The sequence below is a fragment of the Pagrus pagrus genome, assembly GCF_965226575.1.
Source record: "Pagrus pagrus genome assembly, chromosome: 16".
NCBI lineage: Eukaryota > Metazoa > Chordata > Actinopteri > Spariformes > Sparidae > Pagrus > Pagrus pagrus.
This window is the reverse complement of record NC_140200.1, coordinates 12,893,188-12,909,314: the sequence shown is the minus strand read 5'-3', so window position 1 is coordinate 12,909,314 and position 16,127 is coordinate 12,893,188. Positions and strand designations below refer to the sequence as shown.

General features: G+C 41.4%; 1 protein-coding gene across 1 annotated transcript in view; it reads left to right on the top strand.

Moving 5' to 3' along the window:
• afg1lb (AFG1 like ATPase b) overlaps nucleotides 1-16,127 on the top strand; it is a 29,457-nt gene that overhangs the window by 4,794 nt on the left and 8,536 nt on the right. Inside the window, exons 4-7 of the mRNA XM_084376973.1 lie at nucleotides 21-122; nucleotides 379-506; nucleotides 4,892-4,991; nucleotides 8,467-8,525. Of these exons, the coding sequence (XP_084233099.1) occupies nucleotides 21-122; nucleotides 379-506; nucleotides 4,892-4,991; nucleotides 8,467-8,525 (389 nt within the window). The remainder of the gene's footprint in view (nucleotides 1-20; nucleotides 123-378; nucleotides 507-4,891; nucleotides 4,992-8,466; nucleotides 8,526-16,127) is intronic.

The window sequence follows — 16,127 nt, the reverse complement described above, 5'->3', positions numbered from 1 at the left end:
TTAATCCCTCTCCCTTTCAGGCACAGGGAAGACCATGCTCATGGACCTCTTTTACTCCCATGTGGAAAACACTCGTAAAAAGCGAGTCCACTTCAATGGCTTCATGTTGGACATCCACCAAAGTAAGTATTATCCTCCCACTCCACGTGCCACCAGCTGAACGTTGGCTTGCATGACTTTCATGTAAGTTTTTCTGACTCCTCATGCGCTGGAGATCCTATATTTATCTCCCTGTTTGTCCTGAAGCCCTCCTGCTAATTGTCTACCATTATGCATACAGGTGAAATTACCGCTTTATTCAGTTTTGTCGTTGGGTCTGAGGTTTTGCCGATGCAGGTGTGCTTTAAGATGTGCCTGACGTTTGTGTACTGCTTAAAGGGATCCATCGGAGGAAACAAAGCCTGCCAAAACGAAGGCTAGGGAAAATGTTCACCTATGACCCCATATCACCGGTTGCCATGGAGATCAGCAATGAAACCTGCCTGCTGTGTTTTGACGAGTTTCAGGTGAGCGAGTGTGTAACAAGCTGGATTTGTGTGTGTGTGTGTGTGTCTGTTCTTAAAACCTGCTTGAACATTAACTACACGTAGAAAACAAGATAAGAATTCTGAATATTGTTAGCTGCATAAATTTGCTTAAAACAGCCGTACTTCGACACTGAATACAAAGGTAATACTGGTGAGTATATTGCTTGTACAACTCTTTATAATAAAGGCATGCTGATGCTTTGGCAGGTTATTGTAAAATAAAAAAGATTAAACCAACCTGTTGGCTGGGAGGATTAAATAAATACCTATGAAGTCCTTTAAATGTGCCACAGATTTATAGTAGATCTTTTGGGGTACATTGTGTATATGGTATAAATACCATATACATAAATAAATAATCAATTTAAAAATAAATAATCAGTCATTTAAAGGCAGTTTAAAGATACAAACAAGTTTGCAAAGCGAAAAAACAACAACAACAACAAGGATGCTAGACAATTCTTATGTTTAAAGCTAAATATGTTGAAAACTGTTCCAGATAAAACACGTTTTACACAACAGTCAGTCAGTCGATCACCTGGTAGCAGAAGTTTGACAAGAGGTGGTCATGTTTCTGTTTCACTGCATGCTGAAGTAATTATATGTACGTATTTTTTAAGATAAAATAAGATAAACCTTCATTGATCCACAGCAGGGACAATGCAACACCGATAAATAGAGAAAGTCTGACATGTAGAGTAACTCACAGACCAGAGAGGGACAAAGTTATATTTTACATTTGTTTTTGCATTTATGTTCGCAGAAGTAACCGGTTTATGGTTTAGCCCTCTTTCCTAGTTTAAAATCATGTTAAATGCTGCTCTCTGTACTCTGAGTTCAGTGTTGAGTGTTAAATCTGTGATCACTATCAGTCACAGCCGTTCCTGACTGGACAACTGGCTGCTTCAGATCTTGATATCCTCACAAAAACAGGACTGGGGACACCTAGTGGCCCTTTTTGAACATAGCATAAATTGTAGAATGACTTCAAGGTACCAATGAAACATTTTTGTCTTCTGAGTACGCGGTAAAGTAGTACTACAGTTTTAGTAGAGGTAAAGACATTTGTAATCTACGTGTATCAAGGTAGATTATTTCACATCACTGTAATTCCCCGAAAAAGAGCAGAAAAAAATCATATTGCAGTTATTTGGACAGAGTTTGCGATATGATATTGTTCTGTCACCTTTTATCAAAACATTGCAGATTCTTAGATTTGAATATTGCACTTGGCCGTGTTGCAATTTCAATTACGTTTCGATTAATTTTGCCTTGAAACTGCAGTGGTCAGATGAGTCAGTGATCTGCTCCTTTTGTGCACTCAAACAGTTGGTTTGCTCCCACACCATCACAGCCAAGTCATGCATGGTTTTTACACGCCGCATTTACACGACTGAAAAGCACCGTCAGCCATCGGTGCTGCAGAACTTCTCATTATTTCACCCGTCGGTGACAAAGGAGAGAGCCACTTCTGAAGCTCTCTGTAAGGTAGTTAGTCATTCACTGCAGCAGAGAAAGACGTGTGCTTCTGTCTTTATCATTAGCCAAACACATCTGTTAGCAGCACAATGTTGCTCCTCTTACTGATATCATTACAGTTAATGCCAGCAGGTCAAAGGTCACAGAAGGTGCGCTTGCTCCCTCTAATCACTCTCTATGCATCTGCGAGGATCAAGAGCTGCTCCTTTCATCCGCCCGTCTTTCACATTTTAAACTGCGGCGCTGTTTGTGCGTTCTCATTGATTTGTTTTGTTTGCCGTCGCCAGCTTTGCTGTTTTCGCTTGTCGACTGTTGCTACCGGTGAATGGAGGGGAAACAAGAAGACATGTGCGCGTTGTTTGTGATGCATAAACAAGAGGTTGCGAGGTTGGGAGAGTTGGGGATGGAGGGAGGGGAGGAGGATGGGGAGGGGGGGTGAGGGTCTATACCAATCAGCATCCTCCTCCACTCAGCCATGCAAATGAGGCTCTGGGTATCAGTCGCACTCTCCTGCTTCCTTAAGTGAGTGGAGCTAGAAAGCGACTGGCGGCGGCGGGTCAGATGGATCTTATCCTCTTAAATGCTAATGACATTTCTCCATTCTCTTCATTAGCGCCGTGCCATTATCAGTAATTTGTAGCCCCCCTCCCTCCTTTTACGGCCCCCACCCGGCTCCCCTAATGAATACTCGCCATTGAGAGGTCCGAGATGGAAAGATGGGAAGGAAGAAGAAGAGTGAGAAGAAAATGCTTGAGCGTCATTGTCTCAGGGCCTCAGTCACTGTGCAGCCTCTGTGAAATTGCTCATAGGTTGTGTACATAAAGAGGTGTAACATCAAAAGAGGTTTAATTTGGCACCCGTGTGCCTCGCTGTAAACTGACAGCCGCTTGAGTAATTGGATGCTCATTTAAATATCGGCATTGGCTGACGGAGATTGCACCATTATTTTTGTGCTCCACAAGTGCTACATCAGTCCCCCTCCACCTTTCTCATTCTGTGGGTACCCATTCTCTTTCCCTCTCCCCCCGCTCATTCAGCAATCAATATTGCCCCTCATACTATGCCCATGTTGAGGGCACATGAATAAACAAATCCAGGTTGTATAAAAGGTCATTTTTAAATGATTCTTTTGAAATGAAAATAAAATCCTGCGGTCGGAGGAAATGGGGGCCCCTTCAGAGAGACACAGAGCCTTGGCTTTCTGTTGATTCTCATTACACGCACACACAATCACTCACACACACACACACGCACTAATTTGATGCCCCTAGCCACCTCTCCTTAGCGAAATCAAGGCTTTAACACAAATGTTAATCAAGTATTGGCAAGGGCAGTGGGGCTAATATGCAAAAGCAGAAGACTCTCCAGAGTATGAAAGGAGGCATATGCTGTGGGTATGGCCATCAGAAGTGCCTGTTATAGACAGGAAAGTAGGTAAGAGGGAGTAAGAGGAGAGGGCGGGACAGAAGTCTTTCTTTTTATTCAACACATACTCCTTCATGGCCTTTCTTTAAGATGCTAGCAAAGAAGCTTGAAATGCATCTCCCAGATTTCTTACAATGAGGATGATTCACTGGGACGTGATGTTTAATTTTGCAAGGGAAGGTCTTTCTCGTTGTCGTATTGGAAGAAAATTTAAAGGAGCGCTATGATCTTGATTGACTGATTTTTTTTTTTTTATGCCTAAACATAATAAATAAATGAACTCTACTAGACTTAAAGGACAACACAATTTCATACCGTTTTACCTTATTTATGTGTGGCGGACCCTGCCACCTTTCTAGCTTCAAACAGTGTTCTGGGGACCTTATCTTCCTCTGAGAACAGCTTGTTTATTCAGTTATGGAAAAATAAATATTTCTGAGTTTGTATCTATATTATAAATATTAAAATTCTGAGTTTGACTTTCTTCTCCAAAACTACATTGTGCCTCTTCAATGAATTTATGTATTAAATGTACATTAAAATTAGCATGAGACTGTAAGCAACAACAGAAGTCAGAAATAATTACGTTTCTAGTATCAGTTATATGTTTAATGGGCATGTTTTATACGTGCTGCTGCAACATGATGTCTCCCCTCGTGTTTGTGCAAAAGAACAACAGAGGTGAAAAGAGACAGATGGGAGAATAAGAACAAAAGTGAGAGCACTGGATTGCTAATAGAAAGGTCGGAGCTCTTCATTTGACAGCCAGCGACTCATAAACGTCCTTGCTTCAGCGCCATCATTGACCTTTGTTTATTGTGGACTCATGGAAATGATGTAGATGAAAAAGGCAGCAAACAGTGAATTGAACAGTTGAATTTATGTAGTATAACCTCGTAGCTTTGTGCGATCATGCGACACACGTGCACCTTTTATGTGCCTTTTATATGGCCGTCTCGGATAGCGTCTTTGTCTGCCATCGTGACCCCAGTGTGGATTCGCATTGCTTTGTTTTCATTAATCTTTTCTTCCTCTTGTTTTCTCGCCTGCGGTCAGTCATTCTCACGTTTGCTCCGTTGATTAGCTTGGAGACTGCTGCCTTGCCTCAGCTACTTGTCCTCAGCAGAAAGCCGCTTCGTGACCATTTGCAGTCAGTTCAAGTGGTTTAGGTGTGAGTGTGTTGTGTGTGTGTGTGTGTGTGTTTGTGTGTGCGTGTGTGCGTGTGTGCGTGTGTGTGCGTGTGTGCGTGTGTGTGTGTGTGTGTGTGTGTGTATGTGCGAGCTTGAATGGCCATGACCAGACACAAAGGATTGAATGAGCACACCTGAATGACACTAATCAACATGGAGTGTTGATGGCATGGTTTAACCTCAGGCGCACGCACATGTGGCGTGGCGAGAAAAGGTAAATTATACAGCACATGAGTGTTTCTCTCTTCTTCTCTGGTTCTGCTCTGTCAGGTGACCGACGTTGCTGATGCCATGATCCTGAAGCAGCTGTTCGAGACGCTGTTCAAGACCGGAGTGGTGGTGGTGGCCACCTCCAACAGACCCCCTGATGGTACGACCACCAGTGTCTGAGCATGTTGTACTTCTAGCTTTTTGTCATGAATATTGTTACTTAACTCACAATGAGTAGGTAGGATGGTTTTGTGCAAGTTCACAATCATGGCTAACACTGTAGCATCTCTATTTTCTGTTCCGTCTGATCAGAATAAGCCCTCAAAAACGCATCAACTCAATTATAGAAGTTTGCTATCTAAGTTGCAGACTTCTGCCCCACACACTGATCAACTCAACTGGCAATCCCATCATGCATCACAACATTGATATTCTACTAATATTGCAAAAACATACAATAATTGCTTCACAACTAGGGCTGTCACAATATCAGGTTTTCACTACACGATTATCATGGCCAAATGAATTCAGGATAACAAATGAACACAATATCTATAGAAATTTCAAAAAGAAAAGAAATTGTTCACTGTGTGTTTTGTCTCTTTTCTTAATACATAATAATAAATACATTTCCCTCAGAATACGAGTATAGAGAGGTGGAAAGAGTCTGTAACCTTAACGTACAAAGCGTACAAAAAGAGCAATCAATTACTAGTGAAGAGGCAGCCAGACGCACTCAATCAAAACACGTTCGCTGGATTATTCACACAATGTGTATTATTACACAATATCAAGATTCCTTTTTTTAATATCACGGTTATTGTGAACGTTATCTGAACATGATTCTTCTTACTGTAGAAACAAATAGAAAGTTTGCCTTTCAGATAAAACTTACCCTAACATCATCTCTTTTCTTTTTTTTTTTAGTCTGACTCTGATTACTGGACAGTTTAGCAACACAAGTAACCATTTCATTGCTTTTACACATTTGCAATGTTGACAAATCTCTGATGAGAAAAAGAAAATGGAGGGAAACCGAAGGGTCGTCGGAAGAACAGGACACTTTCTCTTTTTGCTTTATGTACATGCTCTGAAGTCAGGCCACACCTGGGAGATATCTAATACACCTCCAACATTCAGTTTTACTTGATGTGCCTTGCACAAGAAATGTATCGGTTCACTTTTTTTTATCAGGATTATCTGTGTCAGAAAATTAAACCAACATAATTACAGCTAATCCAGCACCGAAGGAAAAATGATTGAGTTGTTGAAAGCACATCAAACACATCGCTTAACTCTTGTCTGAAGTAGCATTTGAATCTCTCCCAATATTTTTGAATAGTCAAACCTTCATCAGGGTCTGAAGTTATTTCCAGTTTCATGATTTACAGAACATGTGACTTATGAATCACAGTCATTCGGGGGATGTTTGAGAGGAGTTTTGCAGCATGTTAAATTTTGATGAATGAATACTGAGGCTCACAATTGTCTGCACCTCAACGTTGCATTCTCCCAATAAGTGGTAAAAGCTACCACTTATTGCGAGAATGCAAGGATGTCCAGCTTTGATAGAGAGCTCGGCTCTGAAGGACTGAGAAGGCAAAAGGCCAACACTAAGATGTTCTGAAGGTCCATTTAACTATTCAGCAAACAATTTGCCTGCAAGTAATATTCCTGGAACATCAACATGTTTGCTTCTCCTCCCCTTGAACCAGCAAATCCCTCATCTACATTATTCACTTAATACTTTTATCCAAAAGTGCTTGGCTGCAGTAAGAATCGATTGAGCTTCACAAGAACGCACCTTTTTAAAGCAATTAACCGGAGGAAAAAGCGAGGAACATTTGATACAGCTTTCACTGACATCATACATCCTTTAAACAGGCTTTGATGTTGCATTTAGTGACAGTGGAGCACGGTTGGAGAAAGAACGAGCAAGGCGGTGATCAAGGTGGAGATAAATGCATGATGTGCTATCTGACGTCTGTCTTTCTGCGGGAAGATGTTGATACCACAAAGTCTCGAGTGGAGTGGATGGCAGCAAGACGGCTCTCACAGACAAAGAAGCACGTCTCTGATATTTACTAGCTATTAAGAACAAAGCGCCATAACCGTGCAAACTTGATAGAGGGCCTACTTGGTATTAATTACATGGTTAATGGAACACTGAAAGCCATAAGAGACAACTGGACATGAAAGGCATATATTTTCCATCTTTATTGATGTGGAGATGCTTTTATCAGAAAGCCTGAGATGTGTTTGGAGTAGGAGTTTAGAGATGGGTTTTTGCTTGAATGGCTAAAGTAGCATTTTGTTGTCTTAATACACTGATGGAGTTTAATGGGGTTGAGGAGGATAAGGGGGATAAATGGTGTCTTTCTTAGAGTGGAACCCCCTCCGTGCACTGGATCTCACATACAGTTTACATTAATGGACTTAATGCCGCATTATTTAGAAATTGCGATTTCCCTCCCGACAGTTGAATAGAGTTGATGAGGTAAAAAGGATTAGCAAAATCTTTTTAGGGTGTATGGATCCTACATGACTCCCTTTGTTGCCTTAAATGAATAGTTTGACATTTTTGGAAATATGCTTTCTTGTTGAGAAACAGATGAGCAGATCCATACCGCTCTCATATCTGTACGGCAAATACAAAGCTGGAAACAGGAGGCAGTTAGCTTAGCTTAGCACAAAGACTGGAAACTGAGAAGCTGGCTAACCTGGCTCTTCTAAAGGTGACAAATCCACCCTACAAATACCTCTAAAGCTCACCCATGAGCATGTTTTATCTTGTTTATTAAGTCTGTGCAGAAACATGAGGATATATGCTGCTCCTGGCCACCTAAATACTCTGCAATATATTGATTTTACACTTTCTCTTGTTTACAGATAAGAAGATTGAGATGTTAATTTGTTAACTTAAGTGCTGGTAGGCTTTATAACCTTTGGGCATAGCCAGGCTAGCTATTTCCAAGGTTTTTCAGTCTTTGTGCTAAGCTAAGCTAACTGCCTCCTGTTTCCAGCTTCATATTTCCTTTACAGACGTCAGAGTGACGTCGATCTCCAGGAAGGGCATGTCCCGAAATATTCCTTTAATCTGTACCATACACGGCACACTCCATTACTGTATAGGAGTTATCGAGCAAGTTTGATGTGTGTGAGGTCCTGCTGCAGTAAGCTTAAGCCCAAACATCAACAACGACCACTTGTTTGCAGCTGGAGAGAGCTTAAACCTCGATGTGTGTCTGCGCGTGTGTGTGCGTCTTTGTCCGTGTTTGTGTGTGCATCCCTATCTGTTTTATCTGTCTATCAGGGATGCTACTTCAGATGTAATTTGTTCCAGCCGAGCTAATTGAAACCTCTATTCAGCGAGCTGCTGTGGACATTGTCCGCGCTGAAAAGGCGACAGTCCTTTCTCCCGCCACCATTGTTTGGGAATGTAATGAATTTTATGTTGCTGCCGCTGCCGGTAGAGAAATCCATTTTTCTCTCCTGGTCCCAGTCCCTTTGTCGTGCCTCCCCACCCATCCTTCAGTTCATCAATAGCCACTTTATGTGCCAATCTGCGGCGGGGGAATGACATTATTAGGAGGCTAAACAGCAGCTCTAATACAGGCCCTCCCCTCCTCTTTCAGATCTGTACAAAAACGGACTTCAGAGGGACACCTTCCTGCCTTTCATCGACGTGCTGAAGGTAGAGACAAAGTCATCCCTCTCTCTTGTCTTGTTAATTTATTCATTTGTTTATCACATTCACACTAAAACACACACATACACACACTTGCATGTGCGCCTCTGTCCCTCTGTGCCTGTCCTTTTTTTGCAAGTTGCTCTTTAGTGGTTTGATGTTTCCTGCTTCCTGGATGCCTCGCACAGTGTCACAAAGCTGTCTTTGATCATACCAGGGCACGGTGAAAAGACTCACAGAGCGAGCGAGAGAAAGGTAGGGAGAGATGGAAAAGAGCGCGCGTGAGTACAGGTAATGTGAATGAGAGATGGGGCGGACGAGCTGAGTGACTGACCCGGGCTGCTTGCATTTCAAAAGTAAAGGGGGCCGAGTGGCGGGGGAGAGGAGAGGAGAAGAGCAATGCGGTGGTTAGCATTTCCAGTGAAAAATCTACTTTGCAATTTAAGCAGGTAGCACCATTATCCCGCCTGCATCTCAGATGATCATTGATGTGTTTTGGAGTGACCGTGATCATAAATAATTGCATAATAATTTGTTGTCATGCATTTTGCAACAGAGGAGGGCAGCATTCTTGCATCTTTTGTTGGTATTTAGTCTAAATGGTGAAGGCAAGCGAAATCCAGCGGCCGTGTTTCAGGCCACAAATTCACTGCTTGTTCTTCCCTATTTATAAGAAATAAGGTAGAGGCAACATAAACGGGTTTAATTTTACACATAGGACCACTTATTCTGTCTTGATTAGCTTTAACCATTAGGTGGTAATCTTTACGTACTGTGACTATAAACTTACCTGTATGAGCTGCTCTAATTACTATTTAATTTCTATTCTAAATTAGCTCCATTAGCGTGATAATAATCAAAAGTTACCTTAATGAGTGAATTCACAAGAATCAACAGGGGAAACAAAAGACAACGGTTGTTGTGTAATGCTCCAAAAACACCTGTTTGGATCATTCCACAGCTTAAACGGGTACATTGGTAACAGGAGATGGTGTCATGATTGGGTTTGAAAGGGCCGTCCTCGAAAGGCTCAGTCGTTCACAAGCAAGGATGGACGAGGTTCACCACGTTGTGAAGCACATGTGTAAAGGATATTACTACATGTCATTCAACACAGTTCAGTTTTAAATGACATGTTACTCAGCGTCCCGACTGTTTTGGAATCGGAGATGAAAACACATGTAGCAGCATTGTATTAGTACAATAATTAGATATCCATCCATCCGCCTGAAGCAACAATATGTAACCTTTTCACCTTGAAATAACTGCTTCAAAATCATTTCGATGGTACAATGTCTTCTTTACTTCAAGATCCAAGTTCTCACACATAACATTGTGATGACACAATGAGTTTTGTGTGTAGTTAGCACCTACATTACATCTGTAAAATTGTTACAGCACAGGGATATGTATTTACGACAGTGGCGCTGCACTCAGAAACTTTGGGGGGGCGCCAAATCACACATAATATCAATTTCTACATAATGTTGCCTTAACCAGTATTTGTTGCGGTTTTGATCTTCATTGTTTTTAAGATTTAACGACCCCTGAGCTGATATAGAGATGGATCAGGGACCTCCTGTGCTCCACTGTATCGTCAGACACATATGCACACACATGTAAACGCACTACAACTGGGGAGGCCTTGGAGTCACCCTGCTCCCCACCCATTCTCCCAGCAGCACCCTTGCCCTCTCTAATCCACCCTCATCAAGGTCCTGAATGCCTGTTGTCCCTCTCTGCCCCACACTACCTCCTCTCTTTCAGGGTCCCATGTTCCCCTTTGTGAGGCCATCTGGTTTTCGGGGTCGGGGTTTTTTTTTCCAAGGGGGTGCAAGGCATTCTCTATAGCGACCTGTTCTGTAAAGTTAAAGTGTGTTTTAGCGGGGTCACGCTGCTAACTAGCTGACCCTTAATAGATTGAATTAATGCTTGCAGGGATCCTGCTCTCCCTGATGCAGCTCGCTCTAGCATGTGCGTGACTGACTGTGTTTCTATACGAGCGAGCAAGGGAGTGAATGAGGGTGTTAAAAAGTGGGGGGGAAAAAAAAAATAGCCCCTGACCTCTCCTCCCTATCACCTGAGCTGGAGTGGTAGAGGTTAATCCAGCGCCTCTGTCCGCCTGGGTTGACGTCTTTATTTAACTATTGACTTCTGATTAGTTGCGACCCCCTTTTTCCTCAGCAAACCACCCCCCTAAAAAAAATCATCCAGTTTCCTTCTCTTAAATAAAAGACAAACTTTTAAGTTTGATACACCTGCAGGAAATGGAAAACACACGACTTCACTGCACCTAAAAGTCCCTGACTGCTTGTCACTTTCTCGTTTGTTTACTAGTTTGTTCATTCACTCAGTCATTTGTAATTTCTTGTCCTTTTTAGCATCACTGTAGACTCATCAGGGGATCCATTCAGTTGTTTAGGCTCCTCTTTCTTTGTAGCCATGGCAAAGCTCAGAGTTCTGTAAAATACAGGGTTTAAGGGCTTTTTTAATGGACACTGCCAGTATTGTAACTAAGACACTCTTTCTCTCTCACAAACTGTCCTCCCTCTCCACTCCACTTTTCATCACCCATCCTCTCTCTACCCCTCTATCCCCGCTCTTTATTCTATTGCTATCCTGTTCTGCTCGCTGGCTTTCCTCACCCAAGGTCAGGTCCCTGTATTTTGGTAGCAGAATAGTGACTTTATTTTCCCTCCGCTTGTTCGATTGCAGTCGCGCACAATGCTGCCGAAGGAGGGAGGGGGGAGCATGACAACAACCCTGAGGCAACTTTGAGTATCTCTGGGTTTCCTGCCATTTTTAACCCTTCTTTTGAATCGCGCTCCTTCTCATTTTTTTGTGTGCCATTGTTAATAATCTGCTGTGTGCTGTGCAGTTGGTGATGAGAGGAAAAGAAATATATAATAAATAAAAAAAAAAAATGTGGAGAAAGAAAAATTGAGGAATGAGGGGGATGTGGTCCTCCAGTGGAGACCTTGGTGAGAAGGACTGCCTGTGAAGAGCCGGCAGCCTGCCAGTTCAAATCAAATGGATGTTGATGTTTGATGACTGTCATTGTCTTCCAAAGAATTTAATGGCAGGGCAGTGCCACTCACTGTATGCCTCGAGGGCACACCTCTCTTCTTTCATATCAGTGTCTGGCTTCTACAAAACTGAACAATTAATAAAGACAAATCAATTTTGCCCCTTTTTAGAACACGAGGAATTAGTTCTGGCTCTGTGTTTGTCGCCTACATTTTAATTTATACACTCACCTTGGCTTGTTATTTCCTGCTGATGTATTTCAGTTTTATTGCAAGTGTGTGCGCGCTTCAGATCTATTTGATCAAGCGTACATGCATGCGCGCACAGGTGCTTAATACTGCACTGTATGTATTCACTTGTGAAGAAGGCCACCTGCACCCTGAAGGCAACACTTGTCGGCGTTGAAATGTCGCTCTTATTTCTAACTTGACTAGCATGTACATCTAAAGCCCCTTTTTTACACTCGTTATGCTCTCTATCATCGTCAACCCGCTCACCTCTTGATGCTCTGCCCCTTGTCTCACATTTTATAACATCATCAAGCTGCAAAGACTGCTGCTTTCTAGACGTTATAAATCCAAATAGATGTTCAGACGGCCATAAAAGCAAAAAATGAGCATATAATTGTAATGAGTTAAGTGCAGTAAAGTTTACTCCACTAACACACATAAAAGATGGCTTAGTAACAAGATAATAACTGTCAAGGAGACTATACAAAAAAAATGTTTCCAGTTGCATCGATGAAGTTGAATTGTTTGACTTTGAATCGATCTATTGATCCTGAACGATGGATAACAACACCCCTATCAAATGAACAGTGTAATGGGGTCTCTCAGTCAAAACAATGAAAGCAAAAGTTTGATGATGTTGTAGGATAGAGTGGGACCATGGGAACTTGACTGATACAAAGTAATACTGGGGCCATAATAAGGATACCGATCCCTTTTTTAATATTACAAACAAGTAATGTTTTATCATTTTGAATGGATTTAATGCATCATTAATATCCAGCGAGCTCGTGTACCCACTTCAGACGAGGCGCATGCCCTTTCAGCTGCAGTGAAGATTTGTTAAATGTGTTAAACGTCTTTTCAAATCAATTTGGGATCTCAGGGCTTCTGGAGACTTGGATTACGCTGGACAAACTGTATGGAGCCATTTTGTGTTGTTTTTTTGTATGTGTGTGTGTTTTTACGTTCAAAACAAATCCCCATCTACTTCAGTTGTTTATGAGAATGCTAGAAAACTTACAAAAAACCTGACTTTCCATCTGCATGGCTAAATTTTAATTTTTGGGTGAACTTAGTAAAAGATCTGAATACTCCTTACAGCAGTAGTTCAGCCACTACTAACATAACACACCTAAATCTCTGACAGACGGTGATTGAGTTGCATTATGGGTAATGTAGGCATGAGGTTTTGACAAGGAAAAGGACTCTTAAAAAACACATCTCTAGCAGTATTTATACTTTATTGTTTTTAACAGTCCTTTGTGAGATACAGGAGTACAATTAAGCTGCAGCCATGTTTTAAAATCTCTTCTCCTCGTAGTTTTAAAGCCGGTGCAGAGCTTTCAGTCCAAGGCGATGTGCTCAGCTACATGGAGTCCACTTTTTGGTGTGCTGCTACCGACATGTGGAGCCTCTGTTGGCCAGGTGCAGGTAGCACAGACTCCATCGAGTTCTGGAGCGGTTCGGTTTTTGGTCCTCAGCAGAGCTCGAGTGGGGTTGAGTTGAGGGTGGGGGGTCCAGTGGGGTCCTGGATCACGAAAGGTGGGGCCTCCGACTCAAAAGATGTTTCCCCAAGAGGAGCAGCCGAGGCAGGGGGAGGTTGTGAGAACGACCTCTCCGAACAAACCATCGCTGGCCCAAGGCGGTCACACTTTAAGGGAATAGATCATTAGGTGTAATTAGGGTGTTCACATTGTCATGTACCCCCCCGACTGCCCAAGAATGAATAAAATCACCAGATACACCCCCCCACTCACAGTCACACACACACACAGCAGCTCCCCAGTTAGTGAAAACACTTTGATGTCAGAAGAGTCGTCCAGAACTTGCCAGCATAAAGGCAGTGTTTTAAGCTTTCTCTCTTTTCTCCCCCGTCTCTCTCTCTCTCTCGACCCCTCCATCCCTCCCTCCCTCTTTTCTTCTGTCCCTCCACACAAGGCTGTAAGACACACATGGTTGAATGAACGACAACCTTTCCCCTCCTCCCCTCTCCCTCTCTCTCTCCCCCCTTCGTCTCTTTTTCAGCCTTCCCACCCCGCATTTCTTTGAGGCCTGGTCAATTCTCCGGGCCAAACAAAAAAAGCATCAAATGTTTTCTGCTGCCGGGTAATGAGGGAGTGGACCTCATCAGGGCCCAATAGTCAGCTATCCTTGGCTTTTGTTGCAGCTCAATGGCACCGCGCTCTTTGAAAAACTCAAAAGCAACTTTTTGAGGAGTAAAGGATAGAGAAAAATATGGCGTAGAGGGAGCGGGCGCAGAGGGGAGCAGAGGCAGCCACTAGAAAAAAAAAGCCACTCTGTTTTTATGCTAAACGGCTGTCCAGAGAGAGCAGTGGACAGCTTGGACAATGACATGATTGGAGCTACATGTGTTTGGATGACTTTCTTCCAAAGAGACTCTGATTCTCATGTCTGTCATCTCTCTCTCTTCTGTCTCGCCCTCCCCTCTGTGTGCTCCTGAATGCATCTGAGCAAGTAGTGAAGCTTAATTTGCAGCGGTGCTGCTGCTACAGATACGCACCGATGTGAAATTCTGGGCCGATATCGATGTTTAAAACAACAATTCAGCTAATAACTGATGCTGATACCGATGTTTTTTTGTTGTTTGTGATTATTATTATTTAGAAAACTTCATTATAAAACAATGACTAAAATGTTTTAAAAGTCGTTGAGACTTTTTAATACACTATCTTTGAAACTCGCTCATACAAACTTATGAAACAACCTTTAATTTAAACTTCTTTAACATGAAAATTAATCTTTTAACGTCAAATGCCTTTTTAGCCTGTTATACAACTGCCTACTCAAGATTTTTTTGGTATTTACATTAGCCTTACAAACTGATGACAAGGATGTCACAAGTAGCGGTGGGACGATGAAAGAGTTTATCGCAAAACAATCAATGACTTGATCGTGAATCGTAAATGTTCATTAACGGGATAATCTTGAATCGAGATAGTCGTGAATATCCTCACATGAATGACTTGAAAAAGCTGTCTAGCTCACTGACGTACAGTTTTATATTGGTTTCCTGATTTATTTTGAACAAGCCTGTCATGTCTGAAGGCATGGCTTGTTAATGGCTTAGTTAAATTGGAAATGTGGAAATACGACTAATTCAAGTTAAAAAACAACAGGGAGATGCTTTTTTCTATCATTTATTTATTATTTATTTGTGCAGGAAGACCTTATGATTAGATTACTTATTTAAATTCCTTGTTATTTTTCACAAAAAAAGATGTCTCCAATCTTTGATGCAGTAAAATATTTGTTTCCTAACAAAAACTAATTATAACCATTATAAAACACAAACTATTATTGTGGTATGACTCATGATGGTTTTTTGAGAGTTAAAGCAACATTATTTGACAATTTTACCTTAAAAATAACAGCTTCAAAATCATTGTGATGGTACAGTGTCTTGTAATAGGATGAATGGTGTATCAGCCACTCTGCCCCCCTATCACTTGTTTCTGCACTATGTAACTTCAGTGAGAGGATCAAAGCATTAGATACATGTTTACTTCAACATACATGTTTTCAACACACAATATTGATATGATGTAATGAGTTTTGTTTGTAGTTAGCACCTGAAAAATTGTTACAGACCTGGGGTTTGTATTTATGACAGCGGTGTTACACTCAGAAAGTGTGGGGGGGCGCCAAATCGCACAAAATGCCAATTTTTTTTCTACGTAATGTTGCTTTATGCATTTAAAATGTCAAAAAATCTAATGAACAATGCCTCTCACAATTTTTGTTCATCCAGCAGTTCAGAAATATTTTCAATTTACAATTAAAAAGACAGAGAAAAGCCGAATATCTTCACATTTGAGAAGCTGAAAACAGTGAATTTACCACCACCAGGACTCATATCATTGTTTGGCATTTTTACTTGATTAATGACAATTTATATCATTAAAATTGGTGTCAGTCTTTTAATCGGCTCATCAATTAATTCTCTAATCATTTAAAATTAAGTCCCCCAGTGAAACTGACATTCAGATTGTTGGACTTAAGTTGAACCTCATTATTATTTTTCTTTTAAAGCCATTGGTGAGATAGAAAAATGTTTTTGCACAATGACAAAAGTGAGTAAAATTGCAAAGAAAGGACAGAGACACTGTCAAATATTGAAGAAACAGAAATGTGTATTTTTTTGTTTTTTAGGTATTTTAAATAGACAGCTAGACACAGAGAGCTAACCAGGCAATGTCTGTAACTAAAGATTATTTTTCATTATTGAGTGACTCTTCCTTTTTTTCTTGATGAACTGATCAATTGATTGCAGCCTATAAAATCTATGAAAATACTAAAATCTTCCCAGTGATGTCATTGAAATGCTTGTTTC